Source organism: Biomphalaria glabrata, chromosome 2, assembly GCF_947242115.1.
Source record: "Biomphalaria glabrata chromosome 2, xgBioGlab47.1, whole genome shotgun sequence".
Taxonomy (NCBI): domain Eukaryota; kingdom Metazoa; phylum Mollusca; class Gastropoda; family Planorbidae; genus Biomphalaria; species Biomphalaria glabrata.
Window position 1 is genome coordinate 39,899,444 of NC_074712.1, and position 27,131 is coordinate 39,926,574.

At 36.8% G+C, this 27,131-nt stretch overlaps 2 protein-coding genes across 3 annotated transcripts in view; one reads left to right on the forward strand and one right to left on the reverse strand.

The window, feature by feature from the left end:
• The window catches only part of LOC129924597 (uncharacterized), a 132,992-nt gene that overhangs the window by 11,701 nt on the left and 94,160 nt on the right, over positions 1-27,131 (forward strand). The gene's annotated exons all lie outside the window — the stretch shown is intronic.
• Positions 9,219-10,526, reverse strand: LOC129924696 (protein clarinet-like). Its single transcript, XM_056021188.1, has one exon. It carries the CDS (start codon positions 10,524-10,526, stop codon positions 9,219-9,221), a length of 1,308 nt encoding a protein of 435 aa, XP_055877163.1.

Here is a 27,131-nt window from a genome sequence, read left to right on the forward strand (position 1 = left end):
ATAATTATAAAGAAATCATGAAACTCCCTGCTAAATAAAGTCACTACATGAGGTTTTCAATTCTATCAACTAGCTACTCTGTTTAGATAGACCTATACTAACAGACAGTGGATTTTAATCTACCGGACCTACTGATGATCAATAAACAAGAAAAACGTTTAAACTTATCATTGCCATTGCTGACCTACTATCTCAGACCAATCTAAAACTAAAATCAAATCAAAAGAACAAGAGAACCTACATTTCACTAGGAAGTGACTGGGGGGGGTGTGTGAATTAAAAGAACTTTATATCCTTCATGACAGTGCCAGAACCTGACTAAAACTGTGCCGTATTTTACATAATAAATATTATAAAAATAATAATAATTTTCTGTTTATTTATAACATAGAATAACCAGCAACCATCATTGCAGCAACACAACACAAACAAACAAACAAACTGAAAGTGAAACTCGAACTAGAGATTGTTACTGCTGCACCAGAACATTTCTCATGGACAATGAATTTTGTTTCCCTCTAACGAAGTTCGACCCTGGCAGTGCCAGAGAATGTGTAATTAGTTCATTTCGAAACTAATAGTAATAATAATAATTGAGGCTTTTGCGGATTAGTGGTGTTGGGCGTAATACTTATCCTTATGGAAACATTACATTTGAAAAGCTATCTGGTTAGCTTTGAGTCTATTCAATTAACACAATGTACTAAGACAACTTCCATGTTACAAAGTGTTTAATGCAGGTGTCTAGTGCTGCTCGTGATATCTCAGTCAACAGTAAGCCGCTTGCATTTCATGCACTTACCCACGCGTAACTCACAGGCCTACAGGTTTCAATACTAATCGATACTTTTACTCAGTGGAATGGCGGTCCTTTTTTTTTCTTCTTCTTTCAATCCTAGAATGATCATTTGCAGATTCGTCATTCTTTTCTTTTTCTTTTTTCACTACATTAATCCATTAGAAAATAAATGATATAGCGAAGAGAGAAAAAAAGAAAGAGACGGAGACAGAGAGAAAAATAGAAAAAGAGAGAAAGAGAGAGAGAGAGAGGGAGAAAGATAGAGAGATGTATAGATAGAAAGAGAAAGAAAGAGAGAGGGAGACTTGAGATTTGTTTAGTTCCATTGACACATTCCATTTGCTCTGTACTTTTCTATCCGTAATTTATTTCAGCTCAATTTTCCCTTTGTCTACTCCTTTACCTGCATCTTCTTTTGTTTGTTCTCTCCCCTGTTCAGTGCTAAACAATGGGTCGGATTTCATTCTGAAGTTTGAAACACGTGACCCCATACCATAGAAAACAATCTGCTCTGAGCAGTTCATCGATCACTTACTGGATGGTACCACCGCCCCCCCCCCCTAGGTTCTTGGTGCTGACTACAATATAGAGAATAACGATAAGCCGGAGGTTGAATTACAGACTGTTACAATACTTTCCCTTTCTGTCTCTTCCTAACGTTAACCCGTTTCCTGCGCCAAGTCTCTCTCTCTCTCTAATATGTCCTCTTTTGTCGTATAGATGTCACATAGAATGCTTAAGTTGGCTTGCGTGTATATGTGTTTATATTGGACTGTCGATGTTGTGTTGAGATGCAGGCCTACTAGTTTGCTCTTTCATCAACGCAATGAAATTGTTATGTACTTTGAAGTCGAAGCTCAATTTGTAATCAATCTTGTGGATTCAGTTCTAAGGCCTAGACCAAGACAAAGTACTGGAGAATTCTGCACATAAACTTTACAGACAAAGTCGTTACTCTCTACTTTTAATTAGATCATGGTCAGAACGTCATGACCCAGAAGCTGTTTAAATAAAGCGTCTGTGTTCACTAAAAACTCAAACCGTATCTTGGACACCATTAGATTTCCTACGAGACACCATTAGATTTCCTACGAGACACCATTAGATTTCCTACGAGACACCATTAGATTTCCTACGAGACACCATTAGATTTCCTACGAGACACCATTAGATTTCCTACGAAACCTTTAAAGCTAGTGGCTTAAAAAACAATTCTTATTTGTTTGTGATTTTTTACTCTTAAATTTCTTAACTTATTAACCATTCATTGTAATCACATGTCACAAGTTCTTAACTTGTTAAGTATTTATGGTAATCTCATATTGTCTAATTATAAATTTATTTACTACTCAAGGTTACATGGTCTTGATATGTAATCTAATTTTAAAAGTAATTACCCATACATGGCAATCACATGTCAACTAATTTGAAACTTATTAGCCATTCATGGTATTGGCAATCACATGTAGACAATTCTAAACTTAATCATATGTCAATAATTCTTAAATTCTTAAACATTTTTGGCAATCACAAGTATTACTATTCATGGTTACAAATGTAATCTAATTTTAAAAGTTATAAACCATACATGGTGATCACATGTCGACTAATTCTAAACTTATTAACCATACATGGTACTCACATGTCGACTAATTCTAAACTTATTAACCATACATGGTGATCACATGTCGACTAATTCTAAACTTATTAACCATACATGGTGATCACATGTCGACTAATTCTAAACTTATTAACCATACATGGTACTCACATGTCGACTAATTCTAAACTTATTAACCATACATGGTACTCACATGTCGACTAATTCTAAACTTATTAACCATACATGGTGATCACATGTCGACTAATTCTAAACTTATTAACCATACATGGTGATCACATGTCGACTAATTCTAAACTTATTAACCATACATGGTGATCACATGTCGACTAATTCTAAACTTATTAACCATACATGGTGATCACATGTCGACTAATTCTAAACTTATTAACCATACATGGTGATCACATGTCGACTAATTCTAAACTTATTAACCATACATGGTGATCACATGGACGGTATACTTTTTGTTTACACTAACAAGCGAGTTTAAAAAATTGCAAAGACATCCATAGAGTTGTGTAGTGAGTAGAAGAAAATTATTGAACGCTAACACACAGATGTGTGTAGTGAGTTTAGCATCAACCACGTTAGCTCACAATGTGCCAGTTTTGTTTCGCAATGAGTGTTGGAGGGTCTTTTTCTCTGATAAACTTCAAGCAAAGTCACGTGGTTATGGTCTAACAATGGCTATATCAGTATATCCTCCTGTGATTTAATGAAGATCTAGATCAGTGGTGCTCAAAATACGGCCCGCGGGCGAGATCCGGCCCGCGATGTGGTTTTATCCGGCCCACCGGAACGTCTGCACAAAGTGTAGAATAGGTTGAAAAATTTATCTTTACCCACGTAAGGGCCCTGACTTTTTCTCTGATGAGTTGGTGCCAGGCTTTTTAAAATGTGTAGGTTTATGAAATGAGAGAGCCGAAGAAACTACAAGTTGACTCTGAATCATACCAGGAAAATTGAACGGATCTTTAATTATTTTTTGTTGGAACATGATAATAAACCCACATATTTTGTTTTGTAAATTGTAGCTGTTTTAAAAACAACAACATATATACGGCTTTATAAAACAAAAATGACGTCATTCTTGGTTTGAGCCGCGAATAAAAGGTTGTTAAACTAAACCTAGAAATTGGAGGATCGATGGGAATATTTACCAAAAAGAGACAAGAAAATGAGTCGTTGGTAAAGCTAGCTACAATGTTGCTCACATCATAAGAGAGAAATGAAGCCAGTTAATATCCTATAAATTAATGCAAGTATTTGATCCACTAGTTTCTAATAAAATTCTTTTAGGTCAATTTCATTTCGTTTATGTACATTTTCGGTCATGTGGCCTGCGACACGAGTGTCGGAAATAAAAATGGCCCGCAGGTCGAATTAAGCTGAGCATCACTGATCTAGATGATGTACTCGATGTAGAGATTCTAGATGGACTCAAACAATCACATCAATTCGTGAACTATTGGAACAGGTTTCATTCATGTTCTGTGTGATGTTTACGTTCAAATAACAATGGAATCAATGAGGCCATAAAATGTAAACAGCACTACCACGAGACATTGAAGAAATACAGAACACTCCCATTGTCCTTAGAAGTTTGCTTTGAAAGCTCTGCAAACTCAAAATTCAGTGAAAACTTCTCGTTGACCTGCACAGCAATTTGTTTTATGGTAGAACGTTCTCTGGAACCCTAACTTTCTTAGTATTAGAATAGGAATATTGATTTCTATATTGATGCATGAATGAGATCTTGAAATTAGGCTGTGAATCAAAATTGATCATTTGGTTCCAATATAGATGCCACTATATTTTTCAGTTTCTAATTGATTAGTTATTATACTCCGGAACGCTTAACGAGAACAATTCTAACGTATCCGAGTCAAATAAAAGTTAAAATCTTTATATTAAAGTACCTAGTTATTATATAGGCTATCATTAGGATGTGTTCTGGATATGATGCTTTCATAAAAGTATAAGAGGGTTTCTATAATATATTTGTTCTTGTTTTCTTTTTGGTAGATATAATATAATATAATATAATATAATGATAATATAATAATAATTTAATATAATGATAATATAATAATAATATAATATAATATAATATAATATAATATAATATAATATAATATAATATAATATAAACAAATAAAAACAAACTTGTTCGTGTCTTTTCCCTTCGTTTCCTTCTTATTTCCTGGTTGCTGTTCTATCCAGCACGCAAGCGATGAGGATTTATTGAATCAGGGTCACATCGAGAGAACCCAGTGCTATACCGATATCAATTCTGGACGTGACAGAATGTAAACACACACAACGACAACAACAACAACAACAACAACAACGTTTTTCTTTCAAGCCCACTAGCTCTTCACCTCGTTTGTTTGTTTTTTACAAAGCTGATATAAGCCTACATCGGTTTAGTTGTCTACCAGCAATATGGTGCTACAAGTCAACGACCGCCAACAACATAGCAAAAGCAATTATCAACTCACTGGCGCAATTATTTCTTTTACCCGACAACACATGAATCAATAAAAAAAAACAATTAGTTCATTAACTATTATTAATTAATTATTTTGTTTGGTATCTTGAACAAGGGAAAAAATATTACTTGAAAGATGTGGTGGTATAAGTTGAATTAGTTCCTTTGAGGACACCTAAGCCCTGAGTGAACATTTTTATTTCTCACTAATAGTCTACTATTTACGCTAACTATTTAGGTCTACTATTTTGGCCAATTATTTAGGCCTACTATTTTGGTCAACTATTTAGGTCTACTATTTTGGTCAACTATTTAGGTCTACTATTTAAGTAGAGAACTATTTACAAAGTGTTTATCAATTCAATCTGTCCGTCTGTCTGGTAAAACGTTTCTACAGGTTATTTCTCCCACACCAAATATTGGATTAAGCTGAAATTCTGCACATTTTTTTTACCTGATAACACAAGAATCATTAACCAATTAGGTAATTAACTTTTGGTAATTTTTATTTTGTATCTTGCGTAAGGGAAAGAAATTTTACTTGACAGATGTTGTGGTATAAGTTGAATTAGTCCCCTTGAGGACTGTTTGACTCTTAAGCCCAGAGTGAACATTAGTTTATGCATTAAAACAAAACGATCATGTAAACATTCACCAAAATACATAGTTCTTCCCTCCCCTTTTCCCAACTGGTCCAGACAAGTGATAGGATCATAGCGCATTGAGAAAGCTAAAAGCTAAACAAAAACAATTGGTAGAAATATTTCAGATTTATTATAGCTAGATCAATCGGACGCGTGGTCACGTAAAAGATCCAAATTAATTGATACAATTACCCCTAATGCAAGCTTTGTTTTGATCCATGAACACCAACATACTGCTCCATGAACATCAACATACTGCCCCATGAACATCAACATACTGCCCCATGAACATCAACATACTGCCCCATGAACATCAACATACTGCTCCATGAACATCAACATACTGCTCCATAAACACCAACATACTGCCCCATGAACATCAACATACTGCTCCATAAACACCAACATACTGCTCCATGAACATCAACAAACTGCTCCATAAACATCAACATACTGCTCTATGAACATCAACATACTGCCCCATGAACATCAACATACTGCTCTTGAACACCAACATACTGCTCCTTGAACATCAACATACTGCTCCATAAACACCAACATACTGCTCCATAAACATCAACATACTGCTCCATAAACATCAACATACTGCTCCATGAACACCAACATACTGCTCCATAAACATCAACATACTGCTCCATAAACACCAACATACTGCTCCATAAACATCAACATACTGCTCCATAAACATCAACATACTGCTCCATGAACACCAACATACTGCTCCATAAACATCAACATACTGCTCCATAAACATCAACATACTGCTCCATGAACACCAACATACTGCTCCATTAACATCAACATACTTCTCTATGAACATCAATATACTGCCCCATGAACATCAACATACTGCTCCATGAACATCAACATACTGCTCCATGAACATCAACATACTTCTCTATGAACACCAACATACTGCTCCATGAACACCAATATACTGCTCCATGAACATCAATATACTGCTCTATGAACACCAACATACTGCTCCATGAACACCAACATACTGCTGTATTAACATCAACATACTTCTCTATGAACATCAATATACTTCTCTATGAACATCAACATACTGCTCCATAAACACCAACACACTGCTCCATAATTCAGTCCTTGGGATCAAAGACATCAGTTTGTGAGATCCTTTTTTTTAAGAGAGCTATAGTTGTTATAAACATTTTCTTGTATCTGAGATCTCTAGTCATGTGAATGTTTCTATCTAGAGTGTGGATTCATTAGAGCCCTCTAGTTCACCTCTTTTAAACCATTAAGTACATTCATTAACTCCCTCTGCCACACCTCTCCCCCCTCTCTTTCTTTAGCCCTGGTTGACAATTCGCCGTCGTGAAGAGTTTATCAATAGAAATCGGTGAGCACTTTACTGCCCCACGCACGCGAGCACACACACACACTCGTAATGTCCTACGAAACATTCCGAGACTCGTTAGCCGTGGACTAGAAATACATCTGCAATGTGACTATTACCTATTGAAAGCAGGTATCGATCGATATTTAATCCAAAAGCACCCTACTGATTATTACATAAAATTGGTATTAGTTGATAGTGGGGTGGCTTCAGACTTGTCAGCGTAACGTACAGACAGTATTGATTCCTGGCTTCTCTCTCTCCACAATCCACCACCATACATATATATCTGTGGTCAAAAGACAGTACACAACGTCCACCGGTGGGACCTCCAAAATCAATATTTAAAAAAAAGTTCCGGCCTGATGCGTATGTCAGACTAATATGCAATATAGATTTGTAGTTGTCAGAATGGTCATGAAACTGCGCCCAGCAGCTGGTCGACGGTCACCAAGTGTATTTCTTGGTTCTCAACAGTTCATTCAAAGGCAAGAAGAAGAAACAAATGGAAATGCTTGTAACTAGAATACTATGTACCTTTAACTTCAGATATGTAGATTGATTGATAGATTGATAGACAGACAAACAGACAGGCAGACCGATAGATTGAGATGTACTTTTTTATGTTATCATAATTCTGTTTTCAAGTCTAAATTGACATATATACTATATTGTATCGAATATACACTGCGCCCTCAAATCACACTCTATATTTAGTGTTTCAAGATTCTAGCAAAACAATTTGACGCGAGTTTGCACAGTTATCACTTACCTGTTAGTACACGCCATTTTTCTTTGGTCCTCCACATGGCACTCCTCTCCCCCCTTACGCCAATGTGTCTACTTATCCAACAGCCACACCTCTAGGCATCCGCGTTATCATAATTACAGTCGAAAGACAAATCAGTGTTAAAGTAAAGAGACCCACCCTACACCCTACACGGCTAAAAGCGACAAGGGACTTTGAATCCGTTTTCTTTGGAGCTGAAGAGCATTGATAACTACCGATAGTCACTTAAAGATGCTTATCTATTAAAAACTGCAAATGTTTTTCTTTTCAAGTAACACTTACATCATCTGCGCCATTTCAAATGGTAGAGGGTGCCAAAAACAGAGGCGTAGTGAGTAAAACGTGCGCCCGGGGCAAAGTACATTATTGGCGCCCCTTTCTCATTTTCCATGAACATCACATAGAAATATAGACTGCGCGTGGCGCCACCCTCAGGGCATCGTGCCCACTTGCCCTACCCCTCACTACGCCACTGGTAAAAAGAAATACTAATTCGAGGCCCAGGAGAGATCTGAATGGAAGGATGTGTTAAAGCAGGCCAGAGCCCTCCATGGGCTGTAGCGCCACTGGGATGGATGGATGGAATTCGAGGGAAAGATCACACGGCTATGGCACATCAAACAATTTATGAGGTTTTCTTTTTTTAGCTCGCAAATTTAAGACGTGGTCCTAATTTCAAGCTTTTCAAAAACGCTAAAAAACAAAACAAAAGATTAGATTAGATTCCAATAAAAATACTTGTCGAAAAGGCAGCTCGGAAGCCTTCTCCCAGAAACACTTCCTCCCCAAGCTGGTCCACTAAAGTGATTGAACTATAGCGCACTGAGCATGCTATAAGCATTAAAGTTGCTAGAGTTAGGGTTAGGCATTAAAGTTGCGCTAAACAAAAACAATCAATAAGGTATTTCCAATCGCATCAATTTATTATTGTTGGTTAAGATCTATTAAAAATTAATTACATAATTTATTTAAAATGATTGAATCAATTTTAAATAATATAAGCTTTTTTTTAAAAAGTTTTTTTTTAAATATATTTTACTTGTTTGCCATAATTCCAGTGGACTTTCTAAAGCCCCCTAAATGTACGCTGTATTCCGAGACTAAAATGCCGTTGTACAAGTATATGTGTGTGTTCGTGTGTATGTTTACATTGTAAGCCTATTTTCTAAAAATGTTTCTTTTTCATAATCAAATGGTCCTAGGATTTCAAAGATTACTCACCTTTGTTAATTATACATTTAAAGGTCAATTAATTCCATGTCACTTGTGTGCAGTATGACCCAGAGCTTTTGTATTTCAAGACCAGTTAGATTTAGTCTGTTCCAACGTATGACGTAGACTTCGTATGTTCAGCACTGTTCAGCAGACGTAACTTGTTCAATATTTGGCTTTGTTACGAGAAAGCCTTTAATGGAGAACGGCCCCTGGAGAGTTAAGGGAAAAAAAGATCTTCCTTCCTGGCTGTTTGATTTATTTGACGATAATTTTATTCCATGTAGGGCTGGTCTTCTGCTCTCCATGTAGGGCTGGTCTTTTGATCTCCATGTAGGGCTGATCTTCTGCTCTCCATGTAGGGCTGGTCTTCTGCTCTCCATGTAGGGCTGGTCTTTTGCTCTCCATGTAGGGCTGGTCTTCTGCTCTCCGTGTAGGGCTGGTCTTTTGATCTCCATGTAGGGCTGATCTTCTGCTCTCCATGTAGGGCTGGTCTTTTGCTCTCCATGTAGGGCTGGTCTTCTGCTCTCCGTGTAGGGCTGGTCTTTTGATCTCCATGTAGGGCTGATCTTCTGCTCTCCATGTAGGGCTGGTCTTCTGCTCTCCATGTAGGGCTGGTCTTTTGCTCTCCATGTAGGGCTGGTCTTCTGCTCTCCATGTAGGGCTGGTCTTTTGATCTCCATGTAGGGCTGATCTTCTGCTCTCCATGTAGGGCTGGTCTTTTGCTCTCCATGTAGGGCTGGTCTTCTGCTCTCCGTGTAGGGCTGATCTTCTGCTCTCCATGTAGGGCTGGTCTTTTGCTCTCCATGTAGGGCTGGTCTTTTGATCTCCATGTAGGGCTGATCTTCTGCTCTCCATGTAGGGCTGGTCTTCTGCTCTCCATGTAGGGCTGGTCTTTTGCTCTCCATGTAGGGCTGGTCTTCTGCTCTCCATGTAGGGCTGGTCTTTTGATCTCCATGTAGGGCGATCTTCTGCTCTCCATGTAGGGCTGGTCTTTTGCTCTCCTTGTAGGGCTGGTCTTCTGCTCTCCATGTAGGGCTGATCTTCTGCTCTCCATGTAGGGCTGGTCTTTTGCTCTCCATGTAGGGCTAGTCTTCTGCTCTCCGTGTAGGGCTGGTCTTTTGATCTCCATGTAGGGCTGATCTTCTGCTCTCCATGTAGGGCTGGTCTTCTGCTCTCCATGTAGGGCTGGTCTTTTGCTCTCCATGTAGGGCTGGTCTTTTGCTCTCCATGTAGGGCTGGTCTTCTGCTCTCCGTGTAGGGCTGATCTTCTGCTCTCCATGTAGGGCTGGTCTTTTGCTCTCCATGTAGGGCTGGTCTTTTGATCTCCATGTAGGGCTGATCTTCTGCTCTCCATGTAGGGCTGGTCTTCTGCTCTCCATGTAGGGCTGGTCTTTTGCTCTCCATGTAGGGCTGGTCTTCTGCTCTCCATGTAGGGCTGGTCTTTTGATCTCCATGTAGGGCTGATCTTCTGCTCTCCATGTAGGGCTGGTCTTTTGCTCTCCTTGTAGGGCTGGTCTTCTGCTCTCCATGTAGGGCTGATCTTCTGCTCTCCATGTAGGGCTGGTCTTTTGCTCTCCATGTAGGGCTGGTCTTCTGCTCTCCGTGTAGGGCTGGTCTTCTGCTCTTAATGTGGTTGCTTTAGGTTCTTTCTTATCTTGCCTCTCTCTCTCTCTCTCTCTCTCTCCTGCTCAATTAGTCGATGTTTTGTCTTGTATGATTCACTAACGTGTGTGTTTTATCGTTTTTCCTCTTTAGACCGCTCTCTAGACCACTCTCTAGACCACTCTCTAGACCGCTCTCTAGACCACTCTCTAGACCACTCTCTAGACCGCTCTCTAGACCACTCTCTAGACTACTCTCTAGACCACTCTCTAGACCGCTCTCTAGACCACTCTCTAGACCACTCTCTAGACCACTCTCTAGACCACTCACTAGACCACTCTCTAGACCACTCTCTAGACCACTCTCTAGACAGCTCTCTAGACCACTCTCTAGACCACTCTCTAGACCACTCTCTAGACCACTCTCTAGACCGCTCTCTAGACCACTCTCTAGACCACTCTCTAGACCACTCTCTAGACCGCTCACTAGACCACTCTCTAGACCACTCTCTATACCACTCTCTAGACCACTCTCTAGACAGCTCTCTAGACCGCTCTCTAGACCACTCTCTAGACCACTCTCTAGACCGCTCTCTAGACCACTCTATAGACCACTCTCTAGACCGCTCTATAGACCGCTCTCTAGACCGCTCTATAGACCGCTCTATAGACAGCTCTCTAGACAGCTCTCTAGACCACTCTCTAGACCACTCTCTATACCACTCTCTAGACCACTCTCTAGACAGCTCTCTAGACCGCTCTCTAGACCACTCTCTAGACCACTCTCTAGACCGCTCTCTAGACCACTCTATAGACCACTCTCTAGGCCGCTCTATAGACCGCTCTCTAGACAGCTCTCTAGACCACTCTCTAGACCGCTCTCTAGACCACTCTCTAGACCACTCTCTAGACCGCTCTCTAGACCACTCTCTAGACAGCTCTCTAGACCACTCTCTAGACCGCTCTCTAGACCACTCTCTAGACCACTCTCTAGACCGCTCTCTAGACCACTCTCTAGACCACTCTCTAGACCACTCTCTAGACCGCTCACTAGACCAATCTCTAAACCACTCTCTATACCACTCTCTAGACCACTCTCTAGACAGCTCTCTAGACCGCTCTCTAGACCACTCTCTAGACCACTCTCTAGACCGCTCTCTAGACCACTCTATAGACCACTCTCTAGACCGCTCTATAGACCGCTCTCTAGACAGCTCTCTAGACCACTCTCTAGACCGCTCTCTAGACCACTCTCTAGACCACTCTCTAGACCGCTCTCTAGACCACTCTATAGACCACTCTCTAGACCACTCTCTATACCACTCTCTAGACCACTCTCTAGACCACTCTCTAGACAGCTCTCTATACCACTCTCTAGACCACTCTCTAGACCACTCTCTAGACAGGTCTCTAGACCACTCTCTAGACCGCTCTCTAGACCACCTTCTAGACCACTCTCTAGACCGCTCTCTAGACCACTCTCTAGACCACTCTCTAGACAGCTCTCTAGACCACTCTCTAGACCGCTCTCTAGACCACTCTCTAGACCACTCTCTAGACCGCTCTCTAGACCGCTCTCTAGACCACTCTCTAGACCACTCTCTAGACCGCTCTCTAGACAGCTCTCTAGACCACTCTCTAGACAGCTCTCTAGACCACTCTCTAGACCACTCTCTAGACAGCTCTCTAGACCACTCTCTAGACCACCTTCTAGACCACTCTCTAGACCGCTCTCTAGACCACTCTCTAGACCACTCTCTAGACAGCTCTCTAGACCACTCTCTAGACCGCTCTCTAGACCACTCTCTAGACCACTCTCTAGACCGCTCTCTAGACCACTCTCTAGACCACTCTCTAGACCGCTCTCTAGACAGCTCTCTAGACCACTCTCTAGACAGCTCTCTAGACCACTCTCTAGACCACTCTCTAGACAGCTCTCTAGACCACTCTCTAGACCGCTCTCTAGACCGCTCTCTAGACCACTCTCTAGACCACTCTCTAGACCATTCTAGACCACTCTCTAGACCAATCTCTAGACCACTCTCTAGACCACACTCTCTAGACCACTCTCTTAAGCTTTAACACTTACGCTGACACTTTTTTTTTGAAGCCGTATTTTTCAATACTTTATGATTTATTTCGATATCAAACAAAATGAATTAATTACAAATATTTAATTAACTTATATTTTTTTGGGATTGTCACAGTATTCCAATTTTGATTTCAATTATTCATCGTGGAAAGTTTCCTGTAGATTCAAGAATGTTGAAGAACTAACGTGTTCAGAATGTGTGCCAGACAGACAGACAGACAGACATAGCGTTCATAAAACTTGTTGCTGTTCTCTTCATTACGGCAATGTCTTCCTACTTTTAGTGAGAGTTCTTATACATGCAAGGTCACATGATGTGCTTCTACAAAAGCGTTTTAGCGGCCCCCGAAAGCGGAATAGCCGTTATGAGTTTTGTGTGGCCTTTCCGTTCGTCCGTCCGTTCCGTTTAGACTAGATCTCATAAACTTGAAATAATATTGAAAATCTAATATCATGATATTTGAAATTTTTCAAATATCTGATAGAACGGCTAATTTTTTTCTTTTCTGAAAGCGTAAAAATTTATTTGTATAATCAACTATGCAAACATTTGTTCCATAAAAATCCACCATTTTTTATAACTAATTACTTTTAATAGTAGAAAACACATGAGACTATATATTATACAGGGAGATGAAATCTTGCATATTTTTGACCCACTTTTGCAAACGGTTTTAGATTTTTTGTTAAAAAAAAGTGTTTTATTAAAAGTTCTATCACTAACTTAAGTATTTTCTATCATATCAGTTACTTAAATTTTAAACAAAAGAGAAGAGTCTTGAATGGAAGTAAAGAGTTTATTTGTTGAGGCTTTGAATGAGAGATTTGCCCTTTACTTAACAACTTCATTGATTGGATAGTCATTCAATATCATCAGTTATTCCAGATTCACATTTAACTATATCTTCATAACTATCAGTTCATTGAATACATATGAATATTAACAATGTAATAATAATAACATTAATAAATCTCCTTATTCTGTGGTATGAAGTTGTTAGTCGAACGAACTAACACTACAACAGCATCGGCAACACTTTTGACATGCGCACATCTCTTCTTTTTGTATCGTTGGAGGTAGGGATGTAGTTGTTGGTAGTTTGTAGTTCATAGTTTCTGAGAGTCTTTCTGAAAATATTGAAACCTGCTTTTGACATTCCTGAGTGGACAACTTCGGGCCGAGTTCGAATTTGTTTTTTCCTTACATCCTGTCTTTGTGACCTTGTTGGTCTTTTGGAGTCTTACATCCTGTCTTTGTGACCTTGTTGGTCTTTTGGAGTCTTACATCCTGTCTTTGTGACCTTGTTGGTCTTTTGGAGTCTTACATCCTGTCTTTGTGACCTTGTTGGTCTTTTGGAGTCTTACATCCTGTCTTTGTGACCTTGTTGGTCTTTGGAGTCTTACATCCTGTCTTTGTGACCTTGTTGGTCTTTTGGAGTCTTGCAGCCGGCTGTGGGCTTGGCCTCTTTGTGTGTTGTGTCTTCAGTCTCCTGTACTTTCAGGAGGTTGGTCACAGACCTATATATGTAACTTTTTTTTATTTTTACATAAGAAGCTCTCACGTTGAATAGTAAAAAGCACCGTACCTGTTAGCATTTGTTAACAGCCAGGTGCTATTTAAAGTTGACCCTATCAGCATTTGTTTCTATGTATCTGTCTCCTGTATTTACCCCCCCCCCCTTTTTCCCAAGTAATTTGAATTTCACCTTGTCCATTTTGATTCAATAAAAGATGGCAGTCCTAGACCAAGCTGGATCATGTCTTCACTGATCGCCAACAAATCGCCCCTGAAAAGATGTTTGCCTTGAGAACATACAATGACATGTGACCACAGTTTGAAAAAAAAAATTATAATCAATGGCATGACGGTTAAATAAACAGAATCTACTCTGAGATACCACGCGCCACATGCACGCGTTCGTGTGCGCGCGCGCGCACACACACACACACACACACACACAAACACACACACACACACACACACACACTCTGTGATTGATTGGTTCCATGCTACGTTAGTATTTAGTCCTATATTGAAAGACTTTTTTTTTACCTTAAAGTAAAACTTATTTAGTCTTCTAAATTTAAAATAAAATATTCTAGGTGTTTCATATTTTTAACACTAATTACATTGATTGGAATATTGTCTTATACGGAGGCAAGTCCCTTAAAAGTTCTGGTTTGTTACGTATTTCTATAGAGGGTTATAGTTTGTTACGTATTTCTTTAGATGGTATAAGTTTTGTTACGTATTTCTATATATGGTTCTAGTTTGTTACGTATTTCTATAGATTATTCTAGTTTGTTACGTATTTCAATAGAGGGTTCTAGTTTGTTACGTATTTCTATCGATTGTTATCTTGTCTGTATATATTCTATATATGGTTCTAGTTTGTAACGTATTTCTATAGATTATTCTAGTTTGTTACGTATTTCAATAGAGGGTTCTAGTTTGTTACGTATTTCTATCGATTGTTATCTTGTCTGTATATATTCTATATATGGTTCTAGTTTGTAACGTATTTCTATAGATTATTCTAGTTTGTTACGTATTTCAATAGAGGGTTCTAGTTTGTTACGTATTTCTATCGATTGTTATCTTGCCTGTATATATTCTATATATGGTTCTAGTTTGTAACGTATTTCTATAGATTATTCTAGTTTGTTACGTATTTCAATAGAGGGTTCTAGTTTGTTACGTATTTCTATCGATTGTTATCTTGTCTGTATATATTCTATATATGGTTCTAGTTTGTAACGTATTTCTATAGATTATTCTAGTTTGTTACGTATTTCAATAGAGGGTTCTAGTTTGTTACGTATTTCTATCGATTGTTATCTTGTCTGTATATATTCTATATATGGTTCTAGTTTGTAACGCATTTCTATAGATTATTCTAGTTTGTTACGTATTTCAATAAAGGGTTCTAGTTTGTTACATATTTCTATCGATTGTTATCTTGCCTGTATATATTCTATATATGGTTCTAGGGTTAGGGTTAGGGTTAGTTTGTTACGTATTTCTATAGATTGTTCTAGTTTGTTACGTTTCTACTTGCATCCAGTAATATATAACTAGACAATACAGGAATCCATTGATATATAAATAGACAATACAGGCATCCAGTAATATATAACTAGACAAAACAGGCATCCGGTAATATATAACTAGACAATACAGGCATCCAGTAATATATAACTAGACAATACAGGCATCAAGTAATATATAACTAGACAATACAGGCATCCTGTAATATATAACTAGACAATACAGGCATCCAGTGATATATAACTAGACAATACAGGCATCTAGTAATATATAACTAGACAATACAGGCATCCAGTGATAGATAACTAGACAATACAGGCATCCAGTGATATAGTAGACAATACAGGCATCCGGTGAAATATAACTAGACAATACAGGCATCCAGTGATATAGTAGACAATACAGGCATCCGGTGATATATAACTAGACAATACAGGCATCCAGTGATATATAACTAGACAATACAGACATCCAGTGATATAGTAGACAATACAGGCATCCGGTGATATATAACTAAACAATACAGACATCCAGTGATATAGTAGACAATACAGGCATCCAGTAATATATAACTAGACAATACAGGCATCCGGTGATATATAACTAGACAATACAGGCATCCAGTGATATAGTAGACTATACAGGCATCCAGTGATATAGTAGACAATACAGGCATCCAGTGATATAGTAGACAATACAGACATCCAGTGATATATAACTAGACAATACAGGCATCTCGTAATATATAACTAGACAATACAGGCATCCAGTAATATATAACTAGACAATACAAGCATCCAGTGATATAGTAGACAATACAGGCATCCAGTAATATATAACTAGACAATACAGGCATCCAGTGATATATAACTAGACAATACAGGCATCCAGTGATATAGTAAACAATACAGGCATCCAGTGATATATAACTAGACAATACATGCATCCAGTGATATATAACTAGACAATACATGCATCCAGTGATATATAACTAGACAATACATGCATCCAGTAATATATAACTAGACAATATAGGCATCCAGTAATATATAACTAGACAATACAGGCATCCACTGATATAAATATCATTTTAGTTTTGTTATGTTTCCCTACGGTTCAGTAAATGGAGAACCTCTACGAAGGAAACAATGTGAGTAAACTGAAGAAACTAATCTCGCTAATGAAGATTGCTTAGATTGGGAGCAAAATCTAAAACATTATGAATAAATTATCATCCGTAGAACACAGATAATTTGTTACATTATCGACTAAGATTAATATCTAGAAACATTTGTCTTTGTTAATGGACCACATTCACCAATCGTAAACAAACAACATTTTGCCACGTGGTGTTCTATATCTTCGATACAAATTACGCAATCCATAAAGGATGTCACGTGATATATGACCCTTCATTGTTTTATCAATATTATCACGTGGCTAAATGTTGTTTGTTTAGTGTTTACGATTGGTGAACGAGGTCCATTGGTACACAGTGTGTTCTATATCAATATTTTCAATGTCGGCCAAAGTTATTTTTATTGCTGATTTTCTATAATGTATTTTCTATTTATGATTTTGCATATTCCAGTTTACAACTCTCTATCTTCAAATAGGCAGACATTTTTAATATATCAAGAGCATTGTTGTCAGCGTTGATGGAAGTCATTTCCTTGACGTAGGAAAAAAAAACACCGTCTAGACTTTGAGTTTATTTGCCTCGCCTGACCTGTACATTCTATTGATGTTATCTCTGCTGCTTGCAATCTACACCTTGTGTCACACGTATGTGGTCATAGATCCCAAATTTATTTGACCAGTTCTCTTGGCCTATGTTGGAGCGGGGCGTCCCGGCATCCACAGGTTTGTTGCCAAGCTCGATTGCTGGACACCAATCTTAAGTTGCAAGGCAGAGAAGGAGAGGGAGGGAGTCTTGTTTGTAACAAGCAGGCGATAGATCTCATTGGTATCGATTCTCCTGAATAGGAAAGGGGGAACAGAAAGAAACAAACTATCTGTCGATATTATTTGTTCCAGTTCAAGTGTAAGTTCTAGAGAAAGACGAAGTGCTATCGTGAGGATTATTTTAACTGAACATATTTATTAGTGTGCACTGACCCAATACAATTGATTAGCACTTACTAGTTATTTAGAGGACAACATTTTAAAGCTTTTATTGTACAAATCTATGAAGCGAGTTTCTTGTCACCCCTCTTTTAACAATGCAAAGATTTTCCTTTTTGACTAATCTAAGATTAAATTATATATATATATATTCGCAATAAATAATCTCCTCAGTGTTTTAGTTTTCAATTTAAAATCCATTTCACATTCTTTAAACATTAAAATACAGTAGTATAAAAAGACGAGAAAATGATATGGGTAAATGTAGAGGTGATGTAAGGAAACCTAAAAACAAACAAAAAAACGATGAACTAAAAACTGGAAGACTGGAAGACTGGGACAGATTTTGAAATTGAAAGATTAAAAAAAAGGACAATGTCAAGGACGATGTAAAGAAGGTCAATCGGTCAAATGACGTAGCAGGTAAAAGACTAAAATGCTGTCAATATTACCTCAAAAATTGCTTACTTTTTGGTACCTTTATAGTTTACAAAAATTGTATGTACATACTTATCGCATGTGGAAATTTGTATAGCACATTACATTACATACATATATTACATTAACAGCTTTCATTAACATCTTTACGGTAAAGGTTTGCATAAATATCTTTATAGCTATATTGTAATCAAAATGTGTTTTAGCTCCATATTTCATCAACTTCTGTCTAATTACAACTTACATCGACATTTATAATTAGTAATATCATACTTTAATATCACTAACACTACAAGTTGTATCTGCATGATTATTGCGACGCTTTACATCAATAACTTCATGGGCCTCTTAATGGTACCTTCAATCTTACAACAGCTATAACATCCACATATTTATAGTAAACTATCAATGGATTTCTGGAAACATTCAAAGTTACATCGACATGAGTAGAGAATCATTTTAACTTCCACATATTTAACAGCTTAAATAACTAAATCATTCTTACCATTATAAATGTAAATCTAACATCAACATCTTTAAAGGAGTAGCTTTAAAAATTGATATATATCTTTAAATTAATATCTTTAAAGCAACTAATTATATATTTACATTTCACTGCATGGGCGTAGCCGAAGGGGGGGAGAGTAATCACCCCACCCCAATGAAATCTCTTCCCCCCCCCTAAAAATATCTTTAATATCATTACACCTATATCTTAAAAATTAATATCCTTACAATAATATCTTAAAATTAATTTCCTTGCAATAATATCTTAAAATTAATATCCTTAAAATACTATTTTCCAATCCATATCGTTACAGCAATTTCTTACATTTGAATCTCTTTTTTTAAATGAATGTCCAAATTTGTAAAATTGAAAGTAATACATGATTAGCTTCCATAACGAACAAAAGGGTCAATCTCCAATACTATGTTGTCTCTGGACATGCCCCACGTACATGGATCATTGGGGTTGGCTACTGTTGTTGTTGTGAGTCCAATACTTGATGTCCTCTTGCACAGAGATCGGCCCGAGGGGAAAAACAAACAAACATCCACTTCTGTAGATAAGCCTGCTTGGTTTCTTTCTGTGTATTTTATGCATGAGGTGAAACAAAGATTGGGTTTAAGGAAATCATGCGGAATATTTTAGAATTAAGTTTGGCCTTTTTTTTTAAAAAAAAGATACCTCTATTCAAATTTGAATTTCATGTAAGTGGCAGCTGGGCGCTGATCTCAAAAATGGCTCAAATGATTTTTCTAGAAATTTAACCTTTGATGTAGGTTGCTGAGAAAAGAATAACTCGCTCGTTGGATTCACGGGGAGACTCGAGTTTGATCCTTATAATATTTCAAAGTTAAAAAAAAAAGAAAAAAATTTAAATTTGGCTATAGATTGGAGTAAAAACAGCGTAGTCAGCCGTAGTGTACCGATAACTGAGTTGTTTATTGAATTTATATCTGCTTAAAGTTTATTGATAGATTATCTAAATTTTGCTTCTATTTTACGTAGGCCAAAATCTAAAATAGATTACATCTATATCTAAACGTACATCTAGACATTCTAGATCTAGACTAGATCTTAAGAGTTCTAAATCGGAGGTCTAGATCTAGTTCTACATGTGTATGTAATGAAAGCACCAATAAATAATTACTCATCTCTGCAATGCCAGCTGGCCTAATGGGTAGCCTTGTTTCCTACACGGAACTGAGAGTGTCAATATCACGAGTTCGTTACCCTGATTGAGTTATTAAAAATATTTTTTTTTAAATATCGTATTTTATTTGTATATTTTATATAATATATATTTAGATATTTTATTTTGTTTCAAGATGTATAATGGAGATGTTGTCTTTTTGAAAAATGTATTTTTAAATGCTTTTCTTGTTGTTACAAAACTCCAACTCACTCACACTCTGTCTGGTAAAAAGGCTGTAGATGTCATTTCCTCCACATCCAATCTCGGGTGAAGTTGAAATTTCGCACAATTATTTCTTGTACCTGATAAAAGAAGAATCAATTTAAAAAAACATTTTGTTCTTTATTTCAATTGCCCTACTGTGGTTACATTTTAACCTCTTTATTTCAAGTGTACTAAGCTAGCTACACTTTCCATCTCCTTATTTCAAGTGCACTACAGTGGCTACACTTTCCATCTCCTTATTTCAAGTGCACTACGGTGGCTACACTTTTAATCTTCTCATTTCAAGTGCACTACGGTGGCTACACTTTAAATATCTTTATTTCAAATGCACTACAGTGGCTACACTTTTAATCTTCTTATTTCAAGTGCACTACGGTGGCTACACTTTAAATATCTTTATTTCAAATGCACTACAGTGGCTACACTTTTAATCTTCTTATTTCAAGTGCACTACGGTGGCTACACTTTTAATCTTCTTATTTCAAGTGCACTACGGTGGCTACACTTTTAATCTTCTTATTTCAAGTGGACTACAGTGGCTACACTTTTAATCTTCTTATTTCAAGTGCACTACGGTGGCTACACTTTTAATCGCCTTGTTGCTGCGAATAACACAAAAAGAAGTAACAAAGCCAACTAGAAAACAAAGAGAAATGCATTGTCAAGAAGCCCCCCTCCTTACTCTCTAATCATAATTGAGAACAAACACAAGTACCGGTTAGGGCTATTAAATATCACCTGCCGACACCACAGATCAAACAGGTGTTGGAAGCCATCTCTTTGCCCTGAGAACCGAGTCTAATCAGATGCTGATTATTTGTCCATAGCTCCGTGTCTTGGAGCCAGGGGGAGATAAATGGCAAGATGAGTGTCTCAAGCTGACTGCCTGGAGTGGTGGCCCCTATTTCACAGAGAGGCCTAATCGGCTTAATGTTATCAGTACTGGGGAGCCATAAGCCCGCCTGCCGGGTCAGAACTCAATTAGAGATCTCCAGTTCTGAGAGGCAAGAGGGGAGGGGGGTGGGGGCTGGACAATGATCGGTTGAGAAATAAGGCTACGTGTCGCCTAGAAAGGCGCTGTAATAACAAAGATAGTCTATACAAAAAATATTGCAGAGGTGACGTCTACGTCATAAGACTCATAAAAGTGTGTGTGTGTGTGTGTCAAAACGATGTGACATAGATCTATTTGGTTTTAATGAAGAAGCTGAAATATTCAGAGAAGAAAAAAAAACTGAACAAAAAAATGTTATGGAAAAAATTAGGTCAAGAAAAAAAAAGTAAAGAGTACCGCTTGGACCAGATAATGTCCAGGTCATCTTTTGATGATGGTTATATTTGGACATGGTGCCCTATGGCCAGCACTAAGGCCGACCACTATTACTTTTCCAACCAAAGTCAGGTACCCAAGAGAATCGGGTGGACTCAGGTGCGTTTAAATAAACAATCAAAATATTACAAGACGAATTGAATTTAAGACACTGTAGAGAAATGTTATTATTATGTTATCGGTATCCGAACCTCCATTAGTCTTTTTTTGGTGAGTCCTTTTTGGTAGTTGCGTTCTAATGTTTAGCTAACATTCATTGATTAGTAACATTTCTTTCAAGTGTTACATAATTAGGCCTAATTGATGATATGATGAAACCTGGCACATATTTGTTTCAGAATAGGCAAGACGTAGATAAGTTTTTACATGACTGAAATAGGTTATATAGATCTTTCACTAAAGAAAGTTTTAAAGTATCAAGAAATATAACAGTTTTATTATTCTATGACCAAATGTTATGGGGGGGGGGGTTGTGCGTTTCTATGGGGACGATAGGAAAAAGTTAGCGATTGGTTGTGATTGATGCGAGATACGTGGCATTGTCATCATGTGGTCTTAAATAGGGGAGAAGACTCCAGAACGTGAAACTGAAAGGTTGTTGTGACCTATAAATAGGAAAGGTCATAAGACCAGTGACCTGTACTGTACTAGCAAGTTAGTCCAGTGGTACTTTGTGGTCCCAATTATATTATCTAGGCTAATAACTATAGCCTCTAGATGTATAATACTACCGAGACAAACAAATAATAATTCTGAGATTTCAGTTGCAACAACAAAAAAAAAGGAGTTTATTTACAAACAAAAGGAAAAGATCATGAAAAATATAAATGGCAATAAAGGCTCACCAAAAGAAAATGACATAATGAAACTAAGCAAAGTAGCAAGACAGTTTCCGGTCAATATAATGAAAGGACCACCATCATAGAGGCACAATAATGTCTTATGCCGAAAAACCAAAAAGATGTTTACAATAATACCATACATGCATTAACAATGAAATGACGTCATTCATGAGACACACTACTGTCTCGTATCTAAACAAAATGTCTTTCAAAAAAAAAAACATACAGAAGAGGATAAGAGACTAAGTAGACCTATACTATTTACATAAATCAATTTAGTACTAACAAATTGATAAAATCTACTTAGCTCATTATCGAAATACTCTTCCCACAACAGTGGCACACTCCTCTTGAGTAACATAACAATAGTACAACACAAGTATGAGTTAAACAGTATATAGATTTAATTCAAAATACACTGGTCAGTTGAAAGGCTCAAGAGAGAGTGGCTATCGTAAACAATTGACAGGGACTTAAATCAAGTAATAAAGGGGGCTAACTCTAATAAAAAAATAAAAGTAGCCACCCTTGTTGTCCCTCTTGTCACAGTTGTGTTGATGTAGTGAGTTAGATTTTGTTAAGAAATAAGAAATATTATTATTTAAGTCTAGAACATCTGTTTAATCTCATATGAACTTGATTTAGTCTATAGTATAGCAAAATACATATTTAGTTTTGTTCACAAGGAAGTTATTCAAGTTATTTGGTTTAATTAGTTGAAATAGATTACGCCTACTGGCCTACTGCGGTTTACTTGTCAACCAACAATCAGGTGTTGAAAGTCATCGACGGTCTACAAGAAGGTCTTATAGCTCTAAGATTAAAGGAGGTCCTATAGCTCTAAGATTAAAGGAGGTCCTTTAGCTCTAAGATTAAAGGAGGTCCTATAGCTCTAAGATTAAAAGAGGTCCTATAGCTCTAAGATTAAAGGAGGTCCTATAGCTCTAAGATTAAAGGAGGTCCTAAATCTAGTTCTTCTGAGCATAAGATCATGTGACGTAGAGTCATGAAAGTGGTGTCTATATTTGTGGTCTCGTGGTTTATTCGTTATTGTAAGCCTGAACACTGACCTTCAACGTCGCAACCTGTGGGCAGTTTAGACCAATACCTGCTTGCCACTTCACAGATCTGTACCGCATGGCAACAAGCTGCCCACAGGTTGTGACGTCGCAGGTCGGTGTTCAGGCCTTCTATAACGATTGGTCTCGCTTGCATCCGTGTCAGTAGTTGTAATCGTGTTTGTATTCGTACAGTCGACCGTTGTTCGTGCTTGCATCCGTATCAGTAGTTGTAATCGTGTTTGTATTCGTACAGTCGACCGTTGTTCGTGCTTGCATCCGTGTCAGTAGTTGTAATCGTGTTTGTATTCGTACAGTCGACCGTTGTTCGTGCTTGCATCCGTGTCAGTAGTTGTAATCGTGTTTGTATTCGTACAGTCGACCGTTGTTCGTGCTTGCATCCGTGTCGGTATTTGTAATCGTGTTTGTAATCGCACTGTATTCTACTCATTGTCGCCGTTTTGGCGACGGGACGTTTTGGCGCGAGCTGTTTTGGCGACGGGACGTTTTGGCGCGAGCCGTTTTGGCGACGGGACGTTTTGGCGCGAGATATCATTTGACGATTTTTAATAAGCACGTAGCTTTTATAACAATGTTTATTTCACTCTACCATAATATTGTATGTATAGTATGAATTCTAACACCGTTCAGCGTATTGTTTTCTTTTTAATTATAAAGGTTTTGCTTATTTCATGATTATAAGCCTATAATAAGTCAGATAAATCAACCAATGTTAATGTAAACAAATCATTGCATCAATTTTTAGTCTATCATCGTTTCATTTTGTTTTTGATTTTTTTGTTTTTAATTTTAAAGTAATATCTTAAAAAACTTCTTTGAAAATAAAAGTTTGCCTCTTAATAAACACACATACACAAGCCAAAATGTTTATTAAAGAAAATGATGTGAAAAACAAACACACATTTACATTTAGTACGTGAAAAATATGTCTTAACACAAGCACTCATGCTGCAAAACATAGATATGGATAATTCTTTTCAAAGAAATAATACAATAAACGTACATAATGTATTTAGCGCCAAAACGGCTCGCGCCAAAACGACCTTCGCGCCAAAACGGCGGCGCCAAAACGTCCTGCTTCGGTCACCCGTGATTGTGTTCAAGTTTGTTTCCGCTTTGCGTTGTGTTTTGACTGATATACAAATGTATCTTCAAATATCTTATGGCCAAACAAATGGCTCAGCTTCACCCACCGTATAGCATCACAAATGTCCGTCCTTCCATCAGCATCTGTTTCAGACTAAGCCTCGCCTTGAAGTTTTGTTACGTGATTGATGAAGACGTTTTACAAAGCCAAAAAAAAAATAATAAAAAGAAATTGTTTTGACACACGAGGTTTCCAATATGCCAAACACTTGAAATTTGTTAAAAATGTTTCTTTTCTTCTTCAATATAATCCATGTTACTTCTCTTCTTCAATATAGTCCATTTTTCATCTCTTCTTCAATATAATCCATGTTTCTTCTCTTCTTCAATATAATCCATGTTTCTTCTCTTCTTCAATATAATCCATGTTTCTTCTCTTCTTCAATATAATCCATGTTTCTTCTCTTCTTCAATATAGTCCATGTTTCTTCTCTTCTTCAATATAATCCATGTTTCTTCTCTTCTTTAATATAATCCATGTTTCTTCTCTTCTTCAATATAGTCCATGTTTCTTCTCTTCTTAAATATAATCCATGTTTCTTCTCTTCTTCAATATAATCCATGTTTCTTCTCTTTTTCAATATAATCCATGTTTCTTCTCTTCTTCAATATAGTCCATGTTTCTTCTCTTCTTCAATATAATCCATGTTTCTTCTCTTCTTCAATATAATCCATGTTTCTTCTCTTCTTCAATATAATCCATGTTTCTTCTCTTCTTCAATATAATCCATGTTTCTTCTCTTCTTCAATATAATCCATGTTTCTTCTCTTCTTCAATATAATCCATGTTTCTTCTCTTCTTCAATATAGTCCATGTTTCTTCTCTTCTTCAATACAATCCATGTTTCTTCTCTTTTTCAATATAGTCCATGTTTCTTCTCTTCTTCAATATAATCCATGTTTCTTCTCTTCTTCAATATAATCCATGTTTCTTCTCTTCTTCAATATAATCCATGTTTCTTCTCTTCTTCAATATAATCCATGTTTCTTCTCTTTTTCAATATAATCCATGTTTCTTCTCTTCTTCAATATAATCCATGTTTCTTCTCGTCTTCAATATAGTCCATATTTTTTCTCTTCTTCAATATAGTCCATGTTTCTTCTCTTCTTCAATATAATCCATGTTTCTTCTCTTCTTCAATATAATCCATGTTTCTTCTCTTCTTCAATCCATGTTTCTTCTCTTCTTCAATATAATCCACGTTTCTTCTCTTCCTAAATATAATCCATGTTTCTTCTCTTCTTAAATATAATCCATGTTTCTTCTCTTCTTCAATATAATCCATGTTTCTTCTCTTCTTCAATATTATCCATGTTTCTTCTCTTCTTCAATATAGTCCATGTTTCTTCTCTTCTTCAATATAATCCATGTTTCTTCTCTTCTTCAATATAATCTATGTTTCTTCTCTTCTTCAATATAGTCTATGTTTCTTCTCTTCTTCAATATAATCCATGTTTCTTCTCTTCTTCAATATAGTCCATGTTTCTTCTCTTCTTCAATATAATCCATGTTTCTTCTCTTCTTTAATCCATGTTTCTTCTCTTCTTCAAAATAGTCCACGTTTCTTCTTTTCTTCAATATAATCCATGTTTTTTCTCTTCTTCAATATAATCCATGTTTCTTCTCTTCTTCAATATAATCCATGTTTCTTCTCTTCTTCAATATAGTCCATGTTTCTTCTCTTCTTCAATATAATCCATGTTTCTTCTCTTCTTCAATCCATGTTTCTTCTCTTCTTCAATATAGTCCACGTTTCTTCTCTTCTTCAATATAATCCATGTTTTTTCTCTTCTTCAATATAATCCATGTTTCTTCTCTTCTTCAATATAATCCATGTTTCTTCTCTTCTTCAATATAGTCCATGTTTCTTCTCTTCTTCAATATAATCCATGTTTCTTCTCTTCTTATATATAATCCATGTTTCTTCTCTTCTTCAATATAATCCATCTTTCTTCTTTTCTTCAATATAATCCATGTTTCTTCTCTTCTTCAATATAATCCATGTTTCTTCTCTTCTTCAATATAATCCATGTTTCTTCTCTTCTTCAATATAATCCATGTTTCTTCTCTTCTTCAATATAATCCATGTTTCTTCTCTTCTTCAATATAATCCATGTTTCTTCTCTTCTTCAATATAGTCCATGTTTCTTCTCTTCTTCAATATAATCTATGTTTCTTCTCTTTTTCAATATAGTCCATGTTTCTTCTCTTCTTCAATATAATCCATGTTTCTTCTCTTCTACAATCCATGTTTCTTCTTTTCTTCAATATAATCCATGTTTCTTCTCTTCTTCAATATAATCCATGTTTCTTCTCTTCTTCAATATAATCCATGTTTCTTCTCTTCTTCAATATAATCCATGTTTCTTCTCTTCTTCAATATAATCCATGTTTCTTCTCTTCTTTAATATAATCCATGTTTCTTCTCTTCTTCAATATAGTCCATGTTTCTTCTCTTCTTCAATATAATCCATGTTTCTTATCTTCTTCAATATAATCCACGTTTCTTCTCTTCTTCAATATAATCCATGTTTCTTCTCTTCTTCAATATAATCCA

What these genes read in the sequence shown, in the direction of transcription:
- LOC129924696 (XM_056021188.1), bottom strand. Translation starts at nt 10,526, where the DNA reads ATGGAGAGCAAAAGACCAGCCCTACATGGAGAGCAGAAGATCAGCCCT.